Source organism: Dasypus novemcinctus, chromosome 18 (genome assembly GCF_030445035.2).
Source record: "Dasypus novemcinctus isolate mDasNov1 chromosome 18, mDasNov1.1.hap2, whole genome shotgun sequence".
NCBI classification, from domain to species: domain Eukaryota; kingdom Metazoa; phylum Chordata; class Mammalia; order Cingulata; family Dasypodidae; genus Dasypus; species Dasypus novemcinctus.
In genome coordinates, this window is record NC_080690.1 from 15,226,361 (window position 1) to 15,248,650 (window position 22,290).

Sequence of the window (22,290 nt, forward strand, 5' to 3'; positions counted from 1 at the left end):
GGTAGGTTCCATGAGGACAAAGACATTACCTCATTGACCCTTCTGTCCTTGGCACCTAGAAGAGTGTCTGGCATATGGTTTGAAGGACTGAATGATAAGTTTTGTTTTAAGATCCATTTACAAGCAGCCACCTCACTGATCTTAGCACATGAGGCCACACATGAACTATGTCAGAGGTGCTGGCTTTAACCTTGTGAAGGTTAAAGGTAGCCTGCTCTGCAGGCAGTGCTCTGCATGCAACTCAGTTATCTAGTGATAAAGAAAACAAGTCTTCCAGTCGAATTGACTAGCTCCTGACCTTTTTCTCTACTTGTCCTTTTTAGCTATGGGATGCTGGTAGTGGCTCCTTGCTGCAGAAACTGCAGGTTGATCAGCCTGTCTTGGACATATGCCCATTTGAGGTGAACCATCAGAACTACTTGGCTACCTTAACAGAGAAGATGGTCCACATCCATAGGTGGGAGTGACCCTCATCTTTGAAGCCTATCAGACCTGCTCCTGATTAACATTAAACATTTGCTGGCACCAGACGCTCTGAGCAGGATTCCTGCTTATTGCCTGTGGCCTAGACCTATTGGGATCATGGTTCATTTGGATGAGTATATACTACTCTGGGTCACTGAGACACTTATGTTGTATCTGCTTTATCAGTCAAGAGAGTAAATGCCTGGTATTCCATCCATACTCTCAATTTCTTGGGTTAAAAGCTTTCATGTTGGTTTGTGGTATCTTCATCTCCTGGGCCTTAAGAGTTTCCTTTCAGCAGTCATTTAGTCATTTAGAAAATGCACCAAGCATTTTCTGGGGAATGTGATAACCCCTACCAAGTGGTCTTATCACTTGGCCCACTTAACTTGGGAATTCTGAGTCCCTGAAAGGACTAATCATCTTGCTGCTTCTTGTAAGATGCAGAAGATACTTCATTTGGACACATGAGGGCACTACAGAATCTTGAGTAGGGTTTGATTTGTTTCTACTTTGAAGGCAGAAAACCTTTTAGTACCTTGTCTCTCATCCCCACAGAAGTGTGTGGTAGAGCACATCTGGTGTGCTTTGTGGCATCTTTGTGTCTCAGATGTGCCGAGATGGATGGGGCTAATGAGCCGTAACCCTGTCCTAATTCTGAGTGCAAGTTCAACGCATTGTGAGAGTTGAGGAAAGAGACCAGTTGTTTGAGCATTGAAGAAGACTCATTTTTTTTCTAGACAGCTTAGAATCTCCGGATTGGTTTCCATATAAGCCATGCTTTAAAGAGACCATTTATTTTCTTAAGAAAAGTGTGATACGTCAAAACTGTTACTTGAGTCATCTTACTCCTCCTGCCCTAGTAACAGAGATAAGGAGTAAGGGACCACCCAAGAGAGGGCTTCCAAAAGTGAAGCTGCTCAGACTGCTGTTGAGAACAGGACAAGGGCTTGTCTATTCCTTTTTGAGAGTTCATATCTAAATAAACCTTGAGTCCTTGGGAGTGAGGGGCTGTTCTTGAGAGTGTTTATAATTCCCAGGTAAAGCCTTCCCTATGAGAAACTAATGTTTGCTTCCAAGTTTCTCTGATTTGCCTCCTTTCCTAAACTTTTCTGTTTCTAGTAAAGTGGTTATTCTCAGGAAGATAGCAGTTGGAGACTATATGGGTGACAGACATCTATTAGCTTCCATTCCAACACTGGATTGTCCAGAATTGAGAACTGTGCTTTTCTACAGTAAAGGGATCAGTTTATATTCCTATCCTTTAGGTAGCAAAAATCCACTGCCTAAGGCTACTCTGCTGTTCTAGTCCACACTGGAACATGCCTCAAGGTGGGCATATGTTCTGTCCTTGGGAGATGATGGCTTAACAGAGTGATTTTCTTAAATAATTGTTACAGAGATGTTACCTTTGTTTTTCATGCATAACAGTTCTGGCTTATCACCTTGCTAGCTATTTCCATAATCTTTTCTCACCACTAACAGGTTTTGAGGTCTGTTTCCCCAGAGTTTCACCAGAATTCCAAGTTCTACTAGTACCTTTTAATAGGTTTTTGTGTTGACCTAGCCCCCTAAATTGTTCTCCTCACCTTGCATATTTGAGGACATCTTTCAAAAAGCCAGCTTCTGGCCCTGGGTGAAGAGACCTTTCTGATATGTTGATAATTAAGATTGGTTGCCCAGGTCTGGGACTGGTAGGAGAAAAGGATCTGAATTTTTAAAAAGCACAACTTCTCTTGTTTCAGCACACTGTCACAGAAAGGATACAGAGGGTCAGGCCTTGCCTGCCTTTATTTTGGGGCTGAGGTACAGTTAAGGTTTGACTTTTCTTGTCTCCTTGGCAGCCACATGAGTGTGGGACCAGAGTAGCTTGCTTTGAAGTACACTCAAATTATTAGTTATTAATTCACCTGATTGTAGAACCAAGAGACATTACCAGGGAGGTTAGATGACTCACGTCTTGTCAGTCCTTGCATTCCTACAGCAAATTTGGATGTTTCAGAATCAAATTGATGTGACTGTAATTCAACTGATTTCTCCAAGGAAGCTTTCCCCCTTTGCCCTCAGGAGCTTGCATCTCTAGTCACCAGGCTTTAGTCTACTCTGTACCACCAGGTTCTCTGCACCATCATATATCCTCACCCCTATGTCTTAAGGTTGTTTTCTGTAGATTTGGAATTAAGTGAACTCAAAATATCTTGGAATTGTGTGTGTATATATATATATCTCCTTGTACCTGCTTTGAAAACAGGACAGTTCTGTTTTAATGTTAATACGAAAATAAAGAATTTGCCATGTTTAACAGCTCTGGGTGTCTTTTGTCTAATTGCCCATCAGAAGCAAGAACATGTAGATGTAGGTTTCTCCATTTCATGCAGTACTGTGTCTGAGCTATACACCATGCATGGTCCCTGGATCTGAAGTAAACACTGTATTTAAATTGAACAGGAGATTTGAGGCATTAGCTGGCCAGTCTAGTTTACTGTTACTAATGGGAGGCTAGATGTTTGTATGTCGTTTTCCCTTAAACAGTCAGTTTCTGTTTGGTAAAATCTAGGCAGTCCCTTTATAGTACAAAGCCCCTTCTTATACATTAGTTCTGTTTTTTTTTTTTTGTTTTTTAAGATTTATTTTTTATTTATTTCTCCCCCCCCCCGCCAGTTGTCTGCTCTCTCTGTCCATTCATTGTGTGTTCTGTGACCACTTCTATCCTAATCAGTGGCACCGGGAATCTGTGTTTCTTTTTGTTGTGTCAGCTCTCCGTGTGTGTGGCACCATTCCTGGGCAGGCTGCACTTTCTTTTGCACTGGGCGGCTCTCCTTACGGGGCGCACTCCTTGTGCATGGGGCTCCCCTACGCGGGGGACCCACCTGCGTGGCACGGCACTCCTTGCATGCATCTGCACTGTGTGTGGGCCATCTCCACACGAGTCAAGGAGGACCGGGGTTTGAACCGTGGACCTCCCGTATGGTAGGTGGCCTCCCTATCCATTGGGCCAAGTCTACTTCCCTGTATATTAATTTGTAAAGAGTGTTTTGTAGGGAAAGAAACAGGTCAGAAATTCTAATAAAGGAAATTAGTTGGTATTAAATATGGTATTCTGGTCTTCCATTCCATACTTTGCATTACTAACACTTAAGTAAGAGCTGGGGGACCAGGGGGACAGCTTGTTTTCATTCTTTGATATCTCTGTCTCCAGGACAACCTAGGTTGATTTTTTTTTTAATTTTTTTTTTTACTCTTCTCATTTTTTATTGTTGGTTCTGTTTTGTTGTTTCAGGAGGCACTAGGAACCAAACTCAGGACTTCCCATGTGGGAGGTGGGCACTCAACTGCTTGAGCTATATCTGCTGTTATTTTGTATTTGCTTGTTGTTAACTCGTCTTGCTTGTTTTTGCTTGTTGTCTGCTCATTTTATTTTTTGCTCCTTGTCTTTTTTAGAAGGCACCAGATACCAAACCCAGGACCTCCCATGTGGGAGGGAGACAGTCAACTGTTTGAGCGACATTGCTGCCCTAGGTTGATTCTTCACAAATTATTTCTCCTGCGTTTCAAATAAAATAAAACCATCATGCACCATTATTGTGTTACTTCATTCTCCTCTTGATACCCTTATTTGTTTTGGTTTTCTGGGTACTGAGGCTGGGAACACCACTTAGCAGTGGAGAAAGAAGAGTCTATGACACTGTCTAGAACCACCCAGTTCGGTGCTTCTCATAAAGGTCAGTTGAAGAGGGGGAGAAGGTGGAAGAGTATCTCTGGCTTGCTGAACAAGGAACCTGCTATTGAGATGTGACTTGAGGAGTGCCATGAACCCTCACTTGCCTCTAGAGTGATTATAAATTTATCCAATCATGGACACCAAGCAGAAGGACTCACTTCGAGGCTGGACATGGGCCCAAACTGGCAGGATAGTACTGGCTTTGGATAAAAGGAATCACACATTGTGGGGAAAACAAAGGCACTTCAGGACACGACTTAAGGTATGTGCAGATACAAAGACCTGGTGGTTTTGCTACCTAAATTAAACTCATGTGAGGTGCCAATAGTTGGATAGGCTATTGGTTAACAAAAGTTAGAGGTGGCAGGGGGCTTGACAGACCACTTATTCCTGGAAGAAAGGAGGGGCTTTCTGCCCTGGATGAAGTTACATTATGCCTTCAAAGGCTTTCCAACACTGAAGTCTATCATGCCCACAGATCCTGCTCTTTATTCAAAATGCAATCATAAGGTTAAAGCGGTCTTTCCAGGAGAGCCTAGGTAAATTCTCGGGCTTGAGCTAACATGATACAGAAAACTGATTGTTCATTAGATTAGCCAGGAGTTACTTTAGGGAAGGGGGTGGGGAGGAGAGCTTAACACAAAAGGAGGTAAGGCTGCAGTAAGATTGAGTTGAGGCTTCACCGGAAGGAATCACAGAATCTGATCCAGTGTGGTTCTGACACCTACCTTGGCCCCTAACAGAAGCTTTAGAGTTTGCCATTACACCAGTTTATCTTATGAAAATGATACCTTGTAGCGGTGGAGTGACAGTACTTTGCATGGCTAGCCAAACAATATGCCATGTTCTTTAGCTCGCATGAGTCACTGACTCCTGAGTCAAGGAAAGGAAACATCCATTATCAGATGATAACATTTGTTTCCCTGATTAATACTTCCAAAAGACATGAAATTCCTTTAGGGTATGGACCATGGTCTATCCTGCTTGGCAAATTGTCATAAGGGAAGTAGAACATCCAAACTCCAGTCCTGATTATGCTACCTACAGATTAGAACACTGGGGGAGTTATTCCTCTCTCTGGATCTTAGATTCTTAATCACTGAGGTTTCTGTGAGACTGACAAGCAAATTCAGGTCCATTAGCTGGATAATTTGGGGATGGCTGGAAGTAGGTTACTCTATTTTCCATCCCTTAATTGTTGATATTAAGTCACTGATTCCTTCTGGCTCAGTAGTCTACATAAAATTGTGATTTTTTTTTAATCTAAGAATTTAAAAATACCAGAAATCATTTTAGGTTTGACAATAGCTGACATTTATTGAGGGTTTCCTATGTCCCTGATGCTGTGCTACACTTTTTCCATAAAAGGGACTCAGTGAAGTTAAAAGAACTTGTCTGAGGGAAATGGACTTGGCCCAGTGGTTAGGGCGTCCGTCTACCACATGGGAGGTCCACGGTTCAAACCCCGGGCCTCCTTGACCCGTGTGGAGCTGGCCCATGTGCAGTGCTGTTGTGCACGAGGAGTGCCCTGCCCTGCAAGGGTGTCCCCTGTGTAGGAGAGCCCCACGCACAAGGAGTACACCCCGTAAGGAGAGCCACCCAGCGTGAAAGAAAGTGCAGCCTGTCCAAGAATTGTGCTGCACACAGAGAACTGACACAGCAAGATGGCGCAACAGAAAGAAACACAGATTCCTGGTGCCACTGATAAGGATAGAAGTGGTCACAGAAGAACACAGTGAATGGACACAGAGCAGACAACTGGGGGTGGGGGAAGGGGAGAGTAATAAGTATTCAAAAAAAAAAAAACTTGTCTGGGTGTGGTGACCATGAAAATGAACCTCTCAGCTCTCTTAACTATGAGGAGCATAATTGACTGCTGTCCCAGCAACTGAGCTTGAAAATCCATTACTGCATTCATGCCAAGGCTACAAGTCCAAGGGTTGCCTCCAGCCATGACTGAGAATGGTAGGGTACTGTAGTAGTCAGGCAAAGGGATGCTGATGCAAAATACCAGAAATTGGTTGCTTTTTATAAAGGGTATTTATTTGGGGTAGGAGTTTACAGATACCAGGCCATAAGGCATAAGTTACTTCCTTCACCAAAGTCTGGAGCAAGATGGTTGCCCATGTCTGTGAGGGTTCAGGCTGCCTGGGTTCCTACATTACTGGGGCTTGCTTTACTCTGGCTTCAAGGTTCCTTTCTTCCTGGGACTGGCTCCTCTTTCCTCTGCGTGCTGACTTCCCAGGGCACCAGTTTAAGTCTTCAGCATCAAACTCCAAAATCAAAACTCCGCTATTAAAAACCATCAACTCTGTTCTTCACCATGCCTTTTATCTAATAACTCAGTCATGCCCAGGTACAGATCAGATTACAAGCATAATCCAATCCAAAATTTCTTCTTGGAATTCATAACCATATCAAACTGCTACAGGTACTAAGGCAGGTTTGAGGACTCCCTCATGAACCTGCCAAACTTGCTTAAAATTGAACTCCAGTCTAAGATGTTTCCACCCAATCTTCCCCTCTCCACACAGGGTTGGACCATTGATACTCTGATGACTTAACCAGTCTCTCCTAGCTCCCGGCTCCATTTTCCCTACAGGTGATTCCCCTAATAAATGGCTATTACTTTTTGGAAGTTCCCTAATATGGAAGGGAGAATTGATTTTGGAAGACTTAATAGACCTAACACAAGTAGTACTACTAGTGTTCCAAGAAACAGGAGGTTAAGATGGGGGTGATTAGGACCCCAAAATAATAAAGACCAGGTAGGTAACAGCACTAAACCACCAAGAAGCCAGGAAATCACAATTACCATTATCACCATCAGGAAAGAAGAGGTGGCCAAGGGGTCTTAACCAGGAGAGAATTGTAAAGATGATTAATAAAGGATGGTAATCCCAAGGGCAAAATAGATGACAGCCAAGAAGGGGCTGCCTAAAATCAACAACAATAACAAAAACGCACAAGAATGGAAAAATAGGAGATTGAGTGTGGTCGCTCCAATAAAAAATCCTGTTTTGCTCAGTTTCTAGACCTGAGCCAATTTTCAGATCCAGAACCCATTGATGAAGAGGTGGCTGGGAGCCTAAAAGAAAAGACACTCCACTATGTGTCAAGTAAACACCACTGGAGACTTACAGGAAGATGGTGAACTAGAAAGGCATGGGACTTTCTTTTCCAGAAAAATAGCTAGAGGATAGGCTGAAACAGCCTGGAAAAAAAATAATCTAGGGTTTGGAAACCAGAGGAAGGCTGGACACCATTCAGAGGAGAAAGGGACAAAGGAGGGGAATCATGACCACAGAACTGTGAGTCACACCCTACCCCACACTAAAGATACTTTAGAATTCTCAGGCCTCTGGGCCTGTGGCTACAGGCAAGGGGGCTCCAGGGATCCACCAGCCCAGGAAAAGGGAGAGGGACACAGCCTAAGGCTTACTCAACTTCTGACTCACAAATTTGGTTGCTGTGTCCCAGGCACCCTTCCAGGCTGGGTGGGGCCACGCCATTGTTTGTCTTGAAAGCCTGCAAGCTGCTAAAGCTATACAACCCTCCCAATTGTCTTCTCAACCAGAAATGATTGTTGAGGACTCACAGGGTGGAATTATTTCTTACCTGGGAAAAGGGAAGGGACTGCCAGCAAAGGCTCAGAACTGTCTCTGAGAAAGTTTGAATTAAAAGGCTCCTAGCCTCTAGGCAGACAGTTCTAACACATTGGTCCTGTCTGTGTTGCTACCAGTACGCTCCAACCAGGCACTGAACTGAGAGCTGCCAAAGAGTACCATCTGCTGGCAGACCAAGAAAGTCCATATGAGAAAATTAAAAATAAATAAGAGAAATCAATGTGGCTCAAGCATTGGGCTCCCGTCTACCATATAGGAGGTTCAGCGTTCAATTCCCAGGGCTTCCTGGTGAAAGCAAGCTGGCCCATGCAGTAAGCTGGTCTGAGCAGAAAGCTGGCCCACAGAGTGCTGACCTGCGTGGAGTACTGGCCTGCATGGAGAGCTGGCGCAGCAAGATGACACAACAAAAAGAAACAGAGAAGAGAAAATAAGAGTTGCAGCACACCAGGGAATTGCTCTTCTCTCTCCCTCAGGAAGATCCTAGGATCGGGTTTTGGAGTTGCCTAAAGAGAAGGCAAGCAGATGCAAAAGAACACACAGCAAATACACACAGAAAGCAGACAGTGAACACAAAACAATCGGGGGAGGGGAGAAATTAGATAGATAGATAGATAGATAGATAGATAGATAGATAGATAGATAGATAAGAGACTTTTTCAGGCCTTTATAGCTTTCTTCCCTAAAGCCCTAGGAAGCAGGTCTACACCAGTTACTGGGTCCAGAGTGCACTTTTGAGCAACGAGCAGAGACAATCCTAATAATCCAGGTTGCGCCAAGAATAAAAGAGCAGTGGTAACACACAGCCTCCCACTGCTAAATACCTACAAAAGAGAAAGAAATTGAGCATCTCAGTAAACTACATCCTAATCAGCTGCCTAGATATCAGCAAAAAATTATAAGCCATACTAAGAAAATGGAAGACATGGCTCAAGAAAAGGGATTTATCAAAAGGGATGCATCAAAGAAGAGATGCAGGATTTGAGAGAATTAATTAGTGAAATATGCAAACTTTCCAAAACCAAAATAATGATTTGAAAGACAATATGACTAAAGAGATAAAAGACATCAAGAAGATAATGAGTGAGTACAAAGCAGAATTTAAAATCCTAAACAGAAACGTAACAGAGCTCATGGAAATGAAAGACACAATTGGTGAGGTCAAAACCATGTTAGAATACAGCAGTGAGCTCAAAATGAAAGAAGAAAGAATAAGTGATACTGAAGACAGAACAGCTAAAATTGAAGAGAGAAAAGAATGGAAAGAATTGAGCAGGGACTCTGAGGATTGAATGATAACACAAAATGCAACAACATACATGTCATGGGAGTTCCAGAAGGAGAAGAGAAGGGGAAGGGGCAGAAAGAGTATTTGAGGAAATAATAGTTGAAAATTTTCCAACTCTCATGAAAGAAATGAACCTACATGTCCAAGAAGTACACTGTACTCTAATCGGAATAAATCTGAATAGACCAACTCCAAGACACACATTACTCAGAATGTCAGATGTCAAAGATAAAGAGGAAATTCTCAGAGCACTAAGGGAGAGAAGCAACCCATCACATACAAGGAATGCTCAGTAAGACTTAATGCAGATTTCTCTTCAGAAACCATGGAAGCAAGAAGATAGTGATATTATACAATTAGAAAACTGAAAAAGGGAAACTGCCAGCCAAGAATTATTTATCCGGCAAAATTGTCCTTCAAATAAGAACGCAAGTATAAAATATTCAGAAACTAAGAAAGTTTGCAAAAAAGAATCCACCTTTGCAGGAAATATTGAAGGAAGCCTTAGAAGCTGAAAGAAAAAGATAGGAGAGAGAGGCCTGGAGGAGAGTACAAAAGAAAGAAAGGATAACTAAAAGAGTAAAAGGACAAAAAAATATGATACAACATAAGAAAACCAAAGAATAAAATGGTGGAAGTAAACAATGCATTTACAGTAATACCATTGAGTGTGAATAGATTAAACTCTCCAATCTAAAAATACAGGCTGACAGAATGGATAAAAAAAACATGAGCCATCCATATGCTGCTTACAAGAAACTCACCTTAGACCCAGGGATATGAACCAGCTGAAAGTGAATGGTTGGAAAAAGATGCTCCATGCAAATAGTAACCCAAAAAGAGCAGGGATAGTTATACTAATATCAGGAAAAAAAGACTTTAAATGCAAAAAAAGTTATGAGATACAGAAGGCCATTATATATTAATAAAAGGGACAATCCACCAGGAAGATATAACAGTCATAAATATCTAAGCACCTAACCAGGATGCCCAAAAGTACATGAGACAAACTCTGGAAAAACTAAAGGAAGAAATAGATATCTCTACAAAAATCATTGGAAACTTCAACACCCCACTCATATCATTAGATAGAACAACTAGACAGAATATCAACAAGGAAACAGAGAACTTGAACAATATGATAAACAAGTTAGACCTAACAGACATGTAGAGAACATGGCATCCAAACTCAGCAGGTTTTATATTCTTCTCAAGTGCCCATGGACCTTTCTCCAGGATAGACCAAATGTTAGGGAACAATGCAGCTCTCAGTAAATATAAAAAGATTGAAATTATACAAAGCACCTTCTCAGATCATAATGGAATGACACTGGAAGTCAATAATAGACAGGAAAAAAAGTAAATTCATGAATGTGTGGAGACTGAACAACACTGTATTAGTTAAAGGAGTGCTGATGCAAAATACCAGAAGTCTGTTGGCTTTTAATAAAGGGTATTTATTTAGGGTAGAAGCTTACAGTTACCAGGCCGTAAAATATAAGTTACTTCCCTCACCAAAGTCTGTTACCACATATTGGAGAAAGATGACTGCCAGCGTTCACCCTTCCTCTTTTTTTTTTTTAAGATTTATTTTTTATTTATTTCTCTCCCCTCCCCCCCCCCCCCCAGTTGTCTGCTCTCTGTGTCCATTTGCTGTGTGTTCTGATGTGACTGCTTCTACCCTTATCAGCAGCACCGGTAATCTGTGTTTTTTTTTGTTGCGTCATCTTGTTGTGTCAGCTCTCAGTGTGTGCAACACCATTCTTGGGCAGGCTGCACTTTCATTCGCGCTGGGTGGCTCTCCTTACGGGGCGCACTCCTTGTGCGTGGGGCTCCCCTATGCGGGGGACACCCCTGCGTGGCATGGCACTCCTTGTGCACATCAGCACTGCACATGGGCCAACTCCACATGGGTAAAGGAGGCCCATGGTTTGAACCACGGACCTCATATGATAGGTGGATGCCCTATCCATTGGGCCAAGTCCACTTCCCTCTCCTCTTCCTCTTAATGTTCCGTGGTCCCAGCCTCTTCCAATGTCTGCTGTAGGCTAAGTCTCATCTCTCTTCTGGGGCTTGTTTCTCTCCATGCTCAGCTGTTCTTCTCTCCTGTGTGTTTACTTCCCGGGCTCCAGCTCAAAACTTCAATCTCCCTTCTCTTCCATGCGGTATCTCTGTGAGTCATCACCCACCAAGGGTGCTGGGACTCAATCTTCTACTGACATGGCCCAATCAAAACCTTAATCATTATTTAATCAAGTAAAAATGAAAACCTCTGAATCTAATCCAACTAATATGCCCAGAAGGACAGAGCAGTTCAGAAACATAATCCAATATGTATTTTTGGAATTCATAAACAATATCAAACTGCTGCAAACACATTCCTAAATAATCATTGGGTCAAAGAAGAAATTGCAAATGAGATCAGTAAATATATTGGGACAAATGAAAACAAGAGCACAACTTATCGAAACTTATGGGATTCTAAGAAAGAAGAGTGACATGGGAGGAATTTCACTGCCTGACCTTGAAACATATTACAAAGGTACAGTGGTCAAACAGCATGGTACTGGGAAGTGGATTTGGCTCAACTGATAGAGCATCTGCCTACCATATGGGAGGTCCAGGGCTCAAACCCAGGGCCTCCTGACCTGTGTGGTAAACTGGCCCACGCGCAGTGCTGATGCATGCAAGGAGTGCCATGCCACGCAGGGGTGACCCTGCATAGGGGAGCCCCACACGCAAGGAGTGCACCCCATAAGGAGAGCCACTCTACACAAAAAAAGCATAAGCTCCTGAGGAGTGGCACCGCACGCATGGAGAGCTGACATAGCAAGATGACGCAACAAAAAGAGACACAGATTCCCAGTGCCACTGACAAGAATGCAAGTGGACACAGAAGAACACACAGTGAATGGACACAGAGAGCAGACAACTGGGGTGGGAGGACAGGGGAGAAAAATAAATAAAAAATAAATCTTAAAAAAAATAAATAAATAAATAAATCTTAAAAAAGAGAGAGAGAGAGAGATGTTGCAACTCAACAATAAAAAGACAAATGATCCAATTAAAAATTGGACAAAATACTGAATAGATATTTGTCCAAAGAAGAAACGCAAATGGCAAAAAAACACGTGAAGAAATACTCAACATCCCTCATGATCAGGGAAATACAAGTCAAAACTACAATGAGATATCATTTCACATCTGTCAGAATGGCCACTACATTTATTTTATTTTATTTTATTTTATTTTATTTTATTTTATTTTATTTTATTTTATTTTATTTTATTTATTTCTCTCCCCTTCCCCACCCCCCACCCCCTCATGTCTGCTCTCTTTGCCCATTCGCTATATGTTCGTCTGTGTCCGCTTGCTTTCTTGTCAGCAGCACTGGGAATCTGTGTCTCTTTTTGTTGCATCATCTTGCTGCATCAGCTCTCCATGTGTGTGCAGCTCCTGGGCAGGCTGCTCTTTTATCGCGTGAGGTGGCTCTCCTTGTGGGGTGCACTCCTTGCACATGGGGCTCCCCTATGCGGGGGACACCCCTGCGTGGCATGGCACTCCTTGTGCATATCAGCACTGCAGGTAGGAGAATGGCCACTATTAAAAAGACAGAGAACTACAAGTGTTAGAGGATGTGGAGAGATAGGATCACTTATTCACTGTTGGTGGGAGTGCAGAATGGTACAGCCACTGTGGAGGACTGTTTGGCAGTTCCTAAAGAAGTTGAATATAGACTTGCCACGTGACCCTGGGTGTATAGCCAGAAGCACTGAGAGCAATGACACGAACAGACATCTGCACACTGATGTTCATAGCAACATTATTCACAATTGCCAAAAGTTGGAAACAACCCAGGTATCCATCAACTGATGAATGGATATTCAAACTGTGGTGTATTCATACGATGGAATGTTATGCAACTGTAAGAAGAAATGAAGTTGTAAAGCATATGATAACATGGATGAACCTTGAGAACATTATGTTGAATGAAGCAAATCAGACACAAAAGAAAAAATACTGTATAATTGCGTTACTACGAACCAAGTACATTGTGTACATTCTGTATGATTCAAAAATTTTTTATATGTATCCAGTATATTTGAGAAATGGATGTTTTATTCAACTGTGTGTTCTTTTTATTTTTTATTTATTCATTTATTTATCCACCCCACCCCACCCCCCGCAGCTTGTGCTCTCTGTGACAATTCGCTGCGCATTCTTCTGTGTCTGCTTGTCTTCTCTTCTCGTCTTCTCTTTAGGAGGCACTGGGAACCGATCCCGGGACATTTCCAACATGGGAGAGAGGCATTCAGTCGCTTGAGCCACTCAGCTCTCTGGTTTGCTGTGTCTGTTATTGTCTTTCCTCTGTGTCCTTTTTTTGTTGCATCAGCTTGCCGCGTATATCACCTCTTTGTGCACAGCTCTCCGCACAGGCCAGCTTGCCTTCACCAGGAGCCTCCAGGGAACTGAACCTGGGACCTTCCATATGGTAGACAGGAGTCAAATTGCTTCCCTTTTATTTTTAATTATTGTTTATATTTTCAATTATTAAATGTGCAAAATAAAGTTTTAAAAAAAAGTATATACCACCATGATGTTTCCTTCAGTCTTTCCCCAAAGGAGCTCATGGTCATTTAATTGGGTGACTGTACACTTAGAAAAGGAGACTAATGATACATTTTGAGGACTCCTGGACACAGAATCTGAGCTGATATTATTACTCAGAGATTCAAAGCATCGTCATAGCTCCCTGGCCTTCGGGTCAGGTAATAATTGTAGTCCTGGATAAAGTATGGCTCATAGTGGGCCCATTGAATATGTGGGCCCAGCCAGGGGTCATTTCCCCAGTCTGGAAATATATAATTTTTGGAATAACCCCATCTTGTGTTCCTGGCCTGTCAAATAAGAGTTCTTATGGTAGGGAAGCCCAAATGTAAACCTTTGAAACTGTTCTTCACTCTCCACAACCAAGAAGGTAAATTTAAAATATAGGAGACAGAGGGACGACAGATGGTAGCAATTAGTGCCACCAGTAAGACCTAAAGGATGCAGATATGGCTCTAAAACAGTGGAGAGGGAACTGAAGTGGTCTGAGATAAGAATATGCACTCACTCCTGGGCAGGGTCCAATGGCCTGGTCTTGGATAGAAGCATGTGGACACATATATGGAAGTAGGCACCAAGTGTGAAGATTTTTTAAAATTTAATCACATGATAAAACCTTCACCATGAAAAAGGCACCGAACAACCAAGTAGGTGAAATGACTCAGTTGACATTAGCCAGCCTTCAACACTCCAGGCTAGATATTATGGGCAGGGAAAGGACTGGCCATGGCAGAGGTGGGAGGCTTCATGTGTGGACTTCCACTTACCAAAACTGATCTAGGTACCACAACCTCTGAATATCCAACCAGTTAGCAACAGAGAAAAACCTGAGCTTCAGATATGGTACTATTCCTAGGATAGACTAAGTGGTCACTTGATGGCAAATTAGTTACCTTGGGCCCCTTCCATCTGGAAGGGCCAGCACTTCATCCTCACAGGTAGAGATACCTATTTTGGATATAGTTACCTTTCTTGCTCTCAGACCCTCAGTCACCAGAATGCCTGATCCACAGGTACAGATTGCCACACAGCATAGCATGTGACCCAGGGGACCCATTTTACCTTGAAGGGATGGATGCAGAAGTGAATGCATGACCATGAGACACACCACCATCCAGAAACAGCCAGGTCATAGAATGCTGGTAGTGACCTCAAGGTACAGCTGAAGCACTCGCTCAGAAGCCACACTCTGAGCCAATGGGATGGCATTCTTTAGGATGCAATATTAAAGACCTCTATATGGTGCTGGGTCTAGGAACCAGCATCAGGAAACAGGAGTGGTCCCACTTACCAGCACTCCCAATGATCACAAGGTGATTTTGTGCTTTCCATCCCAGCAACTCTGGGCCCTGCAGGATTGGAGGTCTGGATGCCTACAGGGTGTATACTTTACCAGGGGCCACAGCAGGGGTCCCACTGAACTACAAGTTATAGCTGCTGTTAGGACACTTTGGACTCCTTGGGCTCAGGGACCAGGTAGCAAGAAAAGGAATCATCATACTGGGAGTGGTAATTAACCCCAGTCAACAGGAGAAGGTAGGGCTATTTTTACATAATGAGAGCCGGGAGGAATGCCCAGGTGATCCTCTTGGGTGCCTCCTGTTGGTACTCCTTTGCCCCACTGTAACTGTGAACAGACTGGTGCAGTACACCACACTGAGAAGGGTATGATGATGAGTTGAGGGCTTGCCCCAAGAATGGAAGTTTGGGTCACATCACCAGGTAAGCCACCAAGACTTGCGGAGGTGCTGAGGATAAAGGAAATTCAGAATGGATAGTGCAGTCCTGAGATCAGCACTATCTCTGTCTACTTCTCAGAAGGGGAGCCCCATGGGAACCATGGAGAGGCTGCTCACCAAACTTGTGTAGAGAAATAAATCTCTGAGGCACAGGGGTGGAATGTAGTGGTCATGAAAACATGCCTCAGATCCCCAACTGCAGAGAGTGTAACTGACCAATGGCCCCAGTTGCTGTGCTCTGGAATTCACCGCTGCTTTCACTCTGAGGCTACCTCCCCAGAGCTGCTCTCTCCCAAGACTGAGTATGGTACAGATGCTAAGGAAGACACATTCCTAGGACTCCTCTGACAAGTGCTAGCCCTGACAACCTTGATGAAATTTCTTAGAATTGAGATTCAGCCTAAGATGCTCCGACCCAACCTTTCTTCCTTCCCTCTCTCCTTCACCCAGCATAGGATCTGCATCATAGTCTGATGGCTGTCTCAGCCTCCCTTGACACTCTTTCCCTTTTCACTACAGGTGTTAATCCTAATAATGCCTTGTGTGTCTAATTCTGTCTTGGAGACTGCTTCTCAGAGAACCCAGACTAATCCACAAGGTACCACAGCATGCAAATGGTGGGTAGATAATGGAAAACAGGCTTTCTAAGCTGGTTCTCCTAACAACAATGCTATCTCCAGAGCAGGAGATGTTTAGAAAATAACTGCTGAATGAATGAATGAATATGAAAATGACATGTTGACAAGGGATGAATTTTACCAGGGGAAGCTTCAGAAAGGTTAAAACTTTTGAGAAGGGCTTTAAAGGATAAGAAAAAAGTTTACAGTACAAAGGTTAAAACTTCATGAGTCAATGTTTCTTCTATTTGATCTTAAAACCTTGGATATGGCAAAGGTTAGGAAATTACCAGAGGAAAGGAACATGCAGTCACACGTTAGTGCAATAGATGCCAAAGATCAGCAGGGACAAGGGCTGGAACGCAGCAACTTGGTAAAAGCCTGTTTCTGGGCACCACAATAAAAAAAATGTTTGAAAATTGCTCCAGGTGATTCAGCTGCACAGTCAAGATTGGGAAAATATTCCTGTACTTTGACAACTGCAGAGCCCTCTGATGGGAAGTGAGGAAAATGACTCTGCCTAATCACCTCTTTCCACTTTGCTTGCCCAAGTTGTGGGTCAGAGAGGACAACTATGGGGCTTTGGGGAAACTTTCAGCTACATAGCAGTGAGCTTGACCAATTCAGTAAGTCTTCATTGAGTGCCTTCTGTGTGCCCAACATCATGCATCATCACTGTGAGGGAATGAAGAGGTAAAGACCCCACCTTGCTAGCTAGCTTTTGCTTGGGGGTTATACACACCCCTGCTGAAAACCCTTGAAAGCAGGTGGTCTTAACCTTTTTTTGTTCCACGGAGCCCTTTGCCAGTCAGGTGAAAACCATGGACCCCTAACTAGGCCCACGTTATACTCCCTGTTGTTTAATGAATATATCACACCCGCACCAACATGTGCCCCCCAAAATCTTGTTTTTTAAAAATTTCAATTCAAGCTTACAGAACCCCTGCTCTAAAGGCTTCCAATTGCATTTAGGGTTAAGTAGACATTCTATTTATCTTATCTGGTCTTTGTTACTTTATTTTCCCCCGTTTGCCTTCTTTTGGATCAATTGATTTCTTTTTAGTTCAGCTTTTTCTCTTTTCTCTGCGCTTTACATTTGTACATTCATGTATTATTCTTTTGGTGTTTTCCCTGGACTATAAAGCCTAGAGATTACAATACGTGTTCCTGATTATATACTATGAGAGTCATATATTTCACTCTGACATATGATATAAATCCTTCATTATTGTTGTTGTTTAACATAATCAGTATTAAATTGTCCACATATCTGTCCTTTATAGTACTCTTTATCCCTTCCTGTGGCCCTATGCTTCCATCTGAGATCCTTGTCCTTTAGCCCGAAGGAGTGCAATGAACTATCTCAACTTTTGTTTGACTGAGTCTTTATTTCACCTTTCTTTTTTAATGGTTCCAATTGTATTTTTCAAACTTTTATTGATATAAAATTCATATTTCATAACACTCACCACTTTAACCTTTTTGAAGTGTATGATTTGATGGTTTTTAGTGTATTTCTAATGTTGCACATCCATTACCTCTATCTAATTCCAGAATATTTCTATCATCCCCCAAAAAAATCCCATACCACCCCATGCTTCACTTTTCCAATCCCTGGCAAACGCTAATTTACTTTCTGCCTCCATTGATTTGCCTATTTTGACATTTCAATGAAATCCTATACTTGTGTCCTCTTTTCACTTAGCATAGTGCTTTCAAAGTTCATCCATGTTGTAGCATGTATCAGTATTTAATTCCTTTGTGTGCTGAATAGTATTTCATCATATGGATATGCCACATTTTATTTATCCCTTAATCAGTTGATAGATATTTGGGTTATACGATGGTTAGGCTGATGTGTCAACTCAGCCAGGTAATGGAGCCCAGTTGTTTGGTGAATTGTAATACAAGGGTATTTCATGGACTTTAATCATTAGTGATTGATTGCATAGATGGCTGATTACATCTACAATCAACAGAGGAGACTGCAGTCAGCAATGAGTGATCAATCAGTTAAAGGCCTTAAAAAGTGATTTGAGCATTCAGAGAGAGAATTCCCATCCTTACTTCAGACAACCAGTGTCTCCTGGGGACTCAGTGTGGGCTTCCATCGGAGTCCCTGGCTTCCAGCCTGCCCTGAGGAATTTGGACTTGTGAATCCCCACGGTTGTGTGAGACAATTTTATGAAATCTCATATTATATACAGACACCTCCTGTCGGTTCTGTTTCCCTAGAAAACCCTGACTAATACAGGTTGTTTCCACCTTTTGGCTGTTATGAATAATGCTGCTATGAACATTTGGTAACAAGACTTTGTGTGAACATATGCTTTTAGTTCTCTTGGGTATATACCTAGGAGTTGAATTTCTAGGTCATGTGGTAACTGTGTTTAACTTTTTGAGGAACTGCCAAATTGTTTCCCACAACAGCTGCACCATTTTACATCCCTGCCTGCAATGTGTAAGGGTTTCAATATTCTCCACATCCGTGACCTTACTTATTTTCCATTTTCATTTTTCTTTTAAAATTATAGCCATTCTAGTCAGTGTGAAATGATATCTTGTGATTTTGACTTGCATTTCCCTAATGACTAATTAAATTGAGCATGTTTTCATGTGCTTATTGACCCTTTGTATATCTTTGAGAAATGTCTATTCATATTCTTGGTCCAATTTTTATTTATTTATTTATTTTCATTAAAGAAGTTGTAGGTTTATAGGAAAATGCAAAAAAAATTCCCATATGCTCCCCCCATTAACACCTTACATTAGTGCAGATTTGTGTTACAATTGATAAAAGAATATTATTATAACTGTACTATTAACTGTAGTCCATGATTTACATTAGGGTTCACTGTGTTGTACAATTCTACGGTATTTTTAAAATTTATTCTATTAACATATATACAACCTAAAATTTCCCATTTTAGCCACATTTAAATATATAATTCAATGTTGTCAATTAATTATGCTCATAATGTTGTGCTACCAAAATCACCACCAAACTTTTTCATCATTCCAAAAAGAAACTCTACAATTTAAGCATTAACTCCTGCTTCCTTACCCTCACCCTGGCACCTGGTAACCTGTATTCTAGTTTCTGACTCTATGAATTTGCTTATTCTAATTATTTTATATCAGTGAAATCATGCACTATTTATCCTTTTCTGGCTTATTTCATTCCACATGGTGTCTTCAAGTTTCATCCACGTTGTAGAATGCATTGGAACTTCATTCCTTTTCACCACTGAATAATATTCCATTGTATATATATATATAGCACATTTTAAGGGAAAAAAGGGTATAAGACTTACAAAGATCAACTAGCAAATTGGCAGAAGAAAGTCCTGCATTTTCAATAATTAATTCAAATGAAAATGGATTAGATTCTCCAGCCAAAATGCAGAGATTGGCACAATGGATAAAAATGCATGACTCAGAGCAACTTAACAAGCCAAGGTGAGAGGTAAAGCACAGAGTCATTTAAAAATATAACTCCAAGGAGAGAAGTCATTAGATTTCAGTTAAATTCCTCATATCTTCCCCTGAAATTGCTTATCTCTCCTGGGGGCATATGAAAGTACAAGGCTCAGATAAAACCTTTAAGGACTGTAAAGTGTGGCCATGGGGCAATCAGGTTTGGGATTGGAGAGAAACAGTAACTGAGCATTCTCCTGGTGTGCAGCCTGCAGATGTGGAGAAAGTTGTCAAGAAGAGTGTGCAGACCCTTGTGATTGACTGAGGGATGAAGGAGGCCTTGGAGGTGCTTCCATAAATTGTGGAGTACCTTGAGAAACAAGGCTTTGAGCAGGTAGTAAGGGAGGATAGTGCCTTGGTTGCCCAAGCCATCAAGGTTGGAGGCATCTTCATGCCACCTGCTAGATGGAGTCTTGGGAAGAGAATAAATCACTAAGCAATGGAGTAAAAGAGAGAGAGAGAGAGGGAGGGAGTGCTAGGCCAACTATACAAATATCAGATAAAATAATAGACTTTCAGTCAAAAATTGTTTTGAGGTGCAACTCACCCTGCAACACACCCACAATCCATGTCTCAGAGGGTGTACTCTTTCCTTATTTCTTAATAAACTCTGGGGAAGCGGACTTGACCCAATGGATAGGGCATCCGCCTACCACATGGGAGGGCTGCGGTTCAAACCCCGGGCCTCCTTGACCCGTGTGGAGCTGGCCCATGCACAGTGCTGATGCGCGCAAGGAGTGCCCTGCCATGCAGGGGTGTCCCCTACGTAGGGGAGCCCCATGCACAAGGAGTGCACCCCGTAAGGAGAGCTGCCCAGTGCGAAAGAAAGTGCAGCCTGCCCAGGAATGGCGCCACACACACGGAGAGCTGACACAAGATGATGCAAAAAAAAGAAACACAGATTCCCAGTGCCGCTGATAAGGATAGAAGGAGTCACAGAAGAACACACAGCGAATGGACATGGAGAGCAGACAACTGGGGGCGGGGGAAGGGGAGAGAAATACAAAAATAAAATAATATAAAATAAATGAACTCTGTACTTCCTTGACTACCCTAAAAAAATATATATTTTAAGGGACAAAAAGGTCACTATATATTGATAAAGGGATGTATGTGCACACATAATGGTAGAGTCCCAAAATGTGTGAAGGAACTCTAGACAGATTTGAAAGGAGAAATGGACAGTTCTACATTAATAATAGATTTTCATACACCATTTTCAATAATGGGTAGAACATCTAGACAGATGAGTAACAAGGAAATAGAACAGGGGAAACAGAGAGATTGAGAGATAAAGCATTTTCTTGTCTCTTTTTTATTGTTTATTATTTTTGAAATAATGAAAATGATTAATGATTGAGGTAATGAATGCACAACTATGTGATTATACAAAAAACCACGGATTATACACTTTGGATGAATTGTGTGCTTTATTAATATGTATAAAAAATTGGTTTGTTAAAAAAAAAAAAGGAAATAGAAAGTGATATTATCCAACTAACTAGACCTAACATACATATATAGAGCACTTCATCCAAAAGTAGTAGAATACACATTCTTCTTTAGTGCACATGGAACATTCTCCAGGATAGATCAGATGTTTGGTCACAAAACAAATCTCAATAAATTCAAGAACATTGAAATCATACAATGTATATTTGCCCAAGTTTTAATTGGGTTGTCTTTTTATTATTCAGCTGGAAGAATTATTTATTCTGGGTACTAGACCCTTATCAGATAGATGGTAGTTATATATTTAACTTTTTGAATCAGGGATAGACATGATCCAATTTTCTTTCTGTATTATCAATTTTTAATAAAATTATTTTTAATCAAGTTTCCCCCCTATTATATTAAAGTTTATTTACAATCACTCTATACTCACCAAATATACCTTATAATTTTTAAAATATATTTTTTATTGAAGTATATTATTCATACATGAACACACATAAACAATAAATGTATAGTAAAGATTGTGAAGTTACAAAGTAAGCATGCATAACACCATACGGGGGTCTCATACATCACCCTTTCACCAACATCTTGTATTTTAAAACATTTGTTACAAACTATGCAAGGGCATCATCAAAATATTACTTCTAACTATAGTTCCTATCTTACATTTGGTGTAGTTTTCCCCAACCCACTCTATTTTTTAAAAATATACTTTTATTACAGAGATTGTGAATTTACAAAAAAATCATACGCATTGTAGAATTCCCATACAACACCCCTTCACCAATACACCACACCATGGTAGAATAATTGTTACATATTGTGAGATAATATCATCAGACTTTTACCACCAACCATGGTCCACAGTGTACATTTGGCACACTTTTTCCATACACTCCATTATCAACACAGTACATCTTTGACATTGATACAAGGATATTATAGCATTGCTGTTAACCACTGTCCATAGGTTACACCAATTATAGTTTTCCCATGCTTCTCCATATTCCCACCACCCTGCAATTGTGATGTATATCCACAGAAAGACACTCTTGAATTTGTACCGTCAACCACAATTCTGATCCACCTCTAGGTTCACTGTGTTATTCAGTCCCTAGATTATTCTTTAGCTTTCTTTCAATTGACATTTACTTCCCCAGACTACCCTTTTGAGCCACAATCCCATTTATAAACCAGCTGCTACTCACTATAATGTGTTACAATCAACTCTATCCATTTCCACACTTTTACAGTCAAGTTAATTAAAACTTCTATACACATTAAGTATCAGTAG

The 22,290-nt window shown here is 41.5% G+C and overlaps 1 protein-coding gene across 4 annotated transcripts in view; it reads left to right on the forward strand.

Moving 5' to 3' along the window:
- Nucleotides 1-2,769, forward strand: part of RFWD3 (ring finger and WD repeat domain 3) — a 47,229-nt gene extending 44,460 nt beyond the window's left edge. For all 4 annotated transcript variants that reach the window (XM_071209080.1, XM_071209081.1, XM_004464776.5 and 1 more), the window contains exon 13: nucleotides 324-2,769. In XM_071209080.1, coding sequence (XP_071065181.1) covers nucleotides 324-467 — 144 coding nt within the window. In that variant the 3' untranslated portion in view covers nucleotides 468-2,769. The remainder of the gene's footprint in view (nucleotides 1-323) is intronic.
- Nucleotides 2,770-22,290: the final 19,521 nt, after the last annotated feature.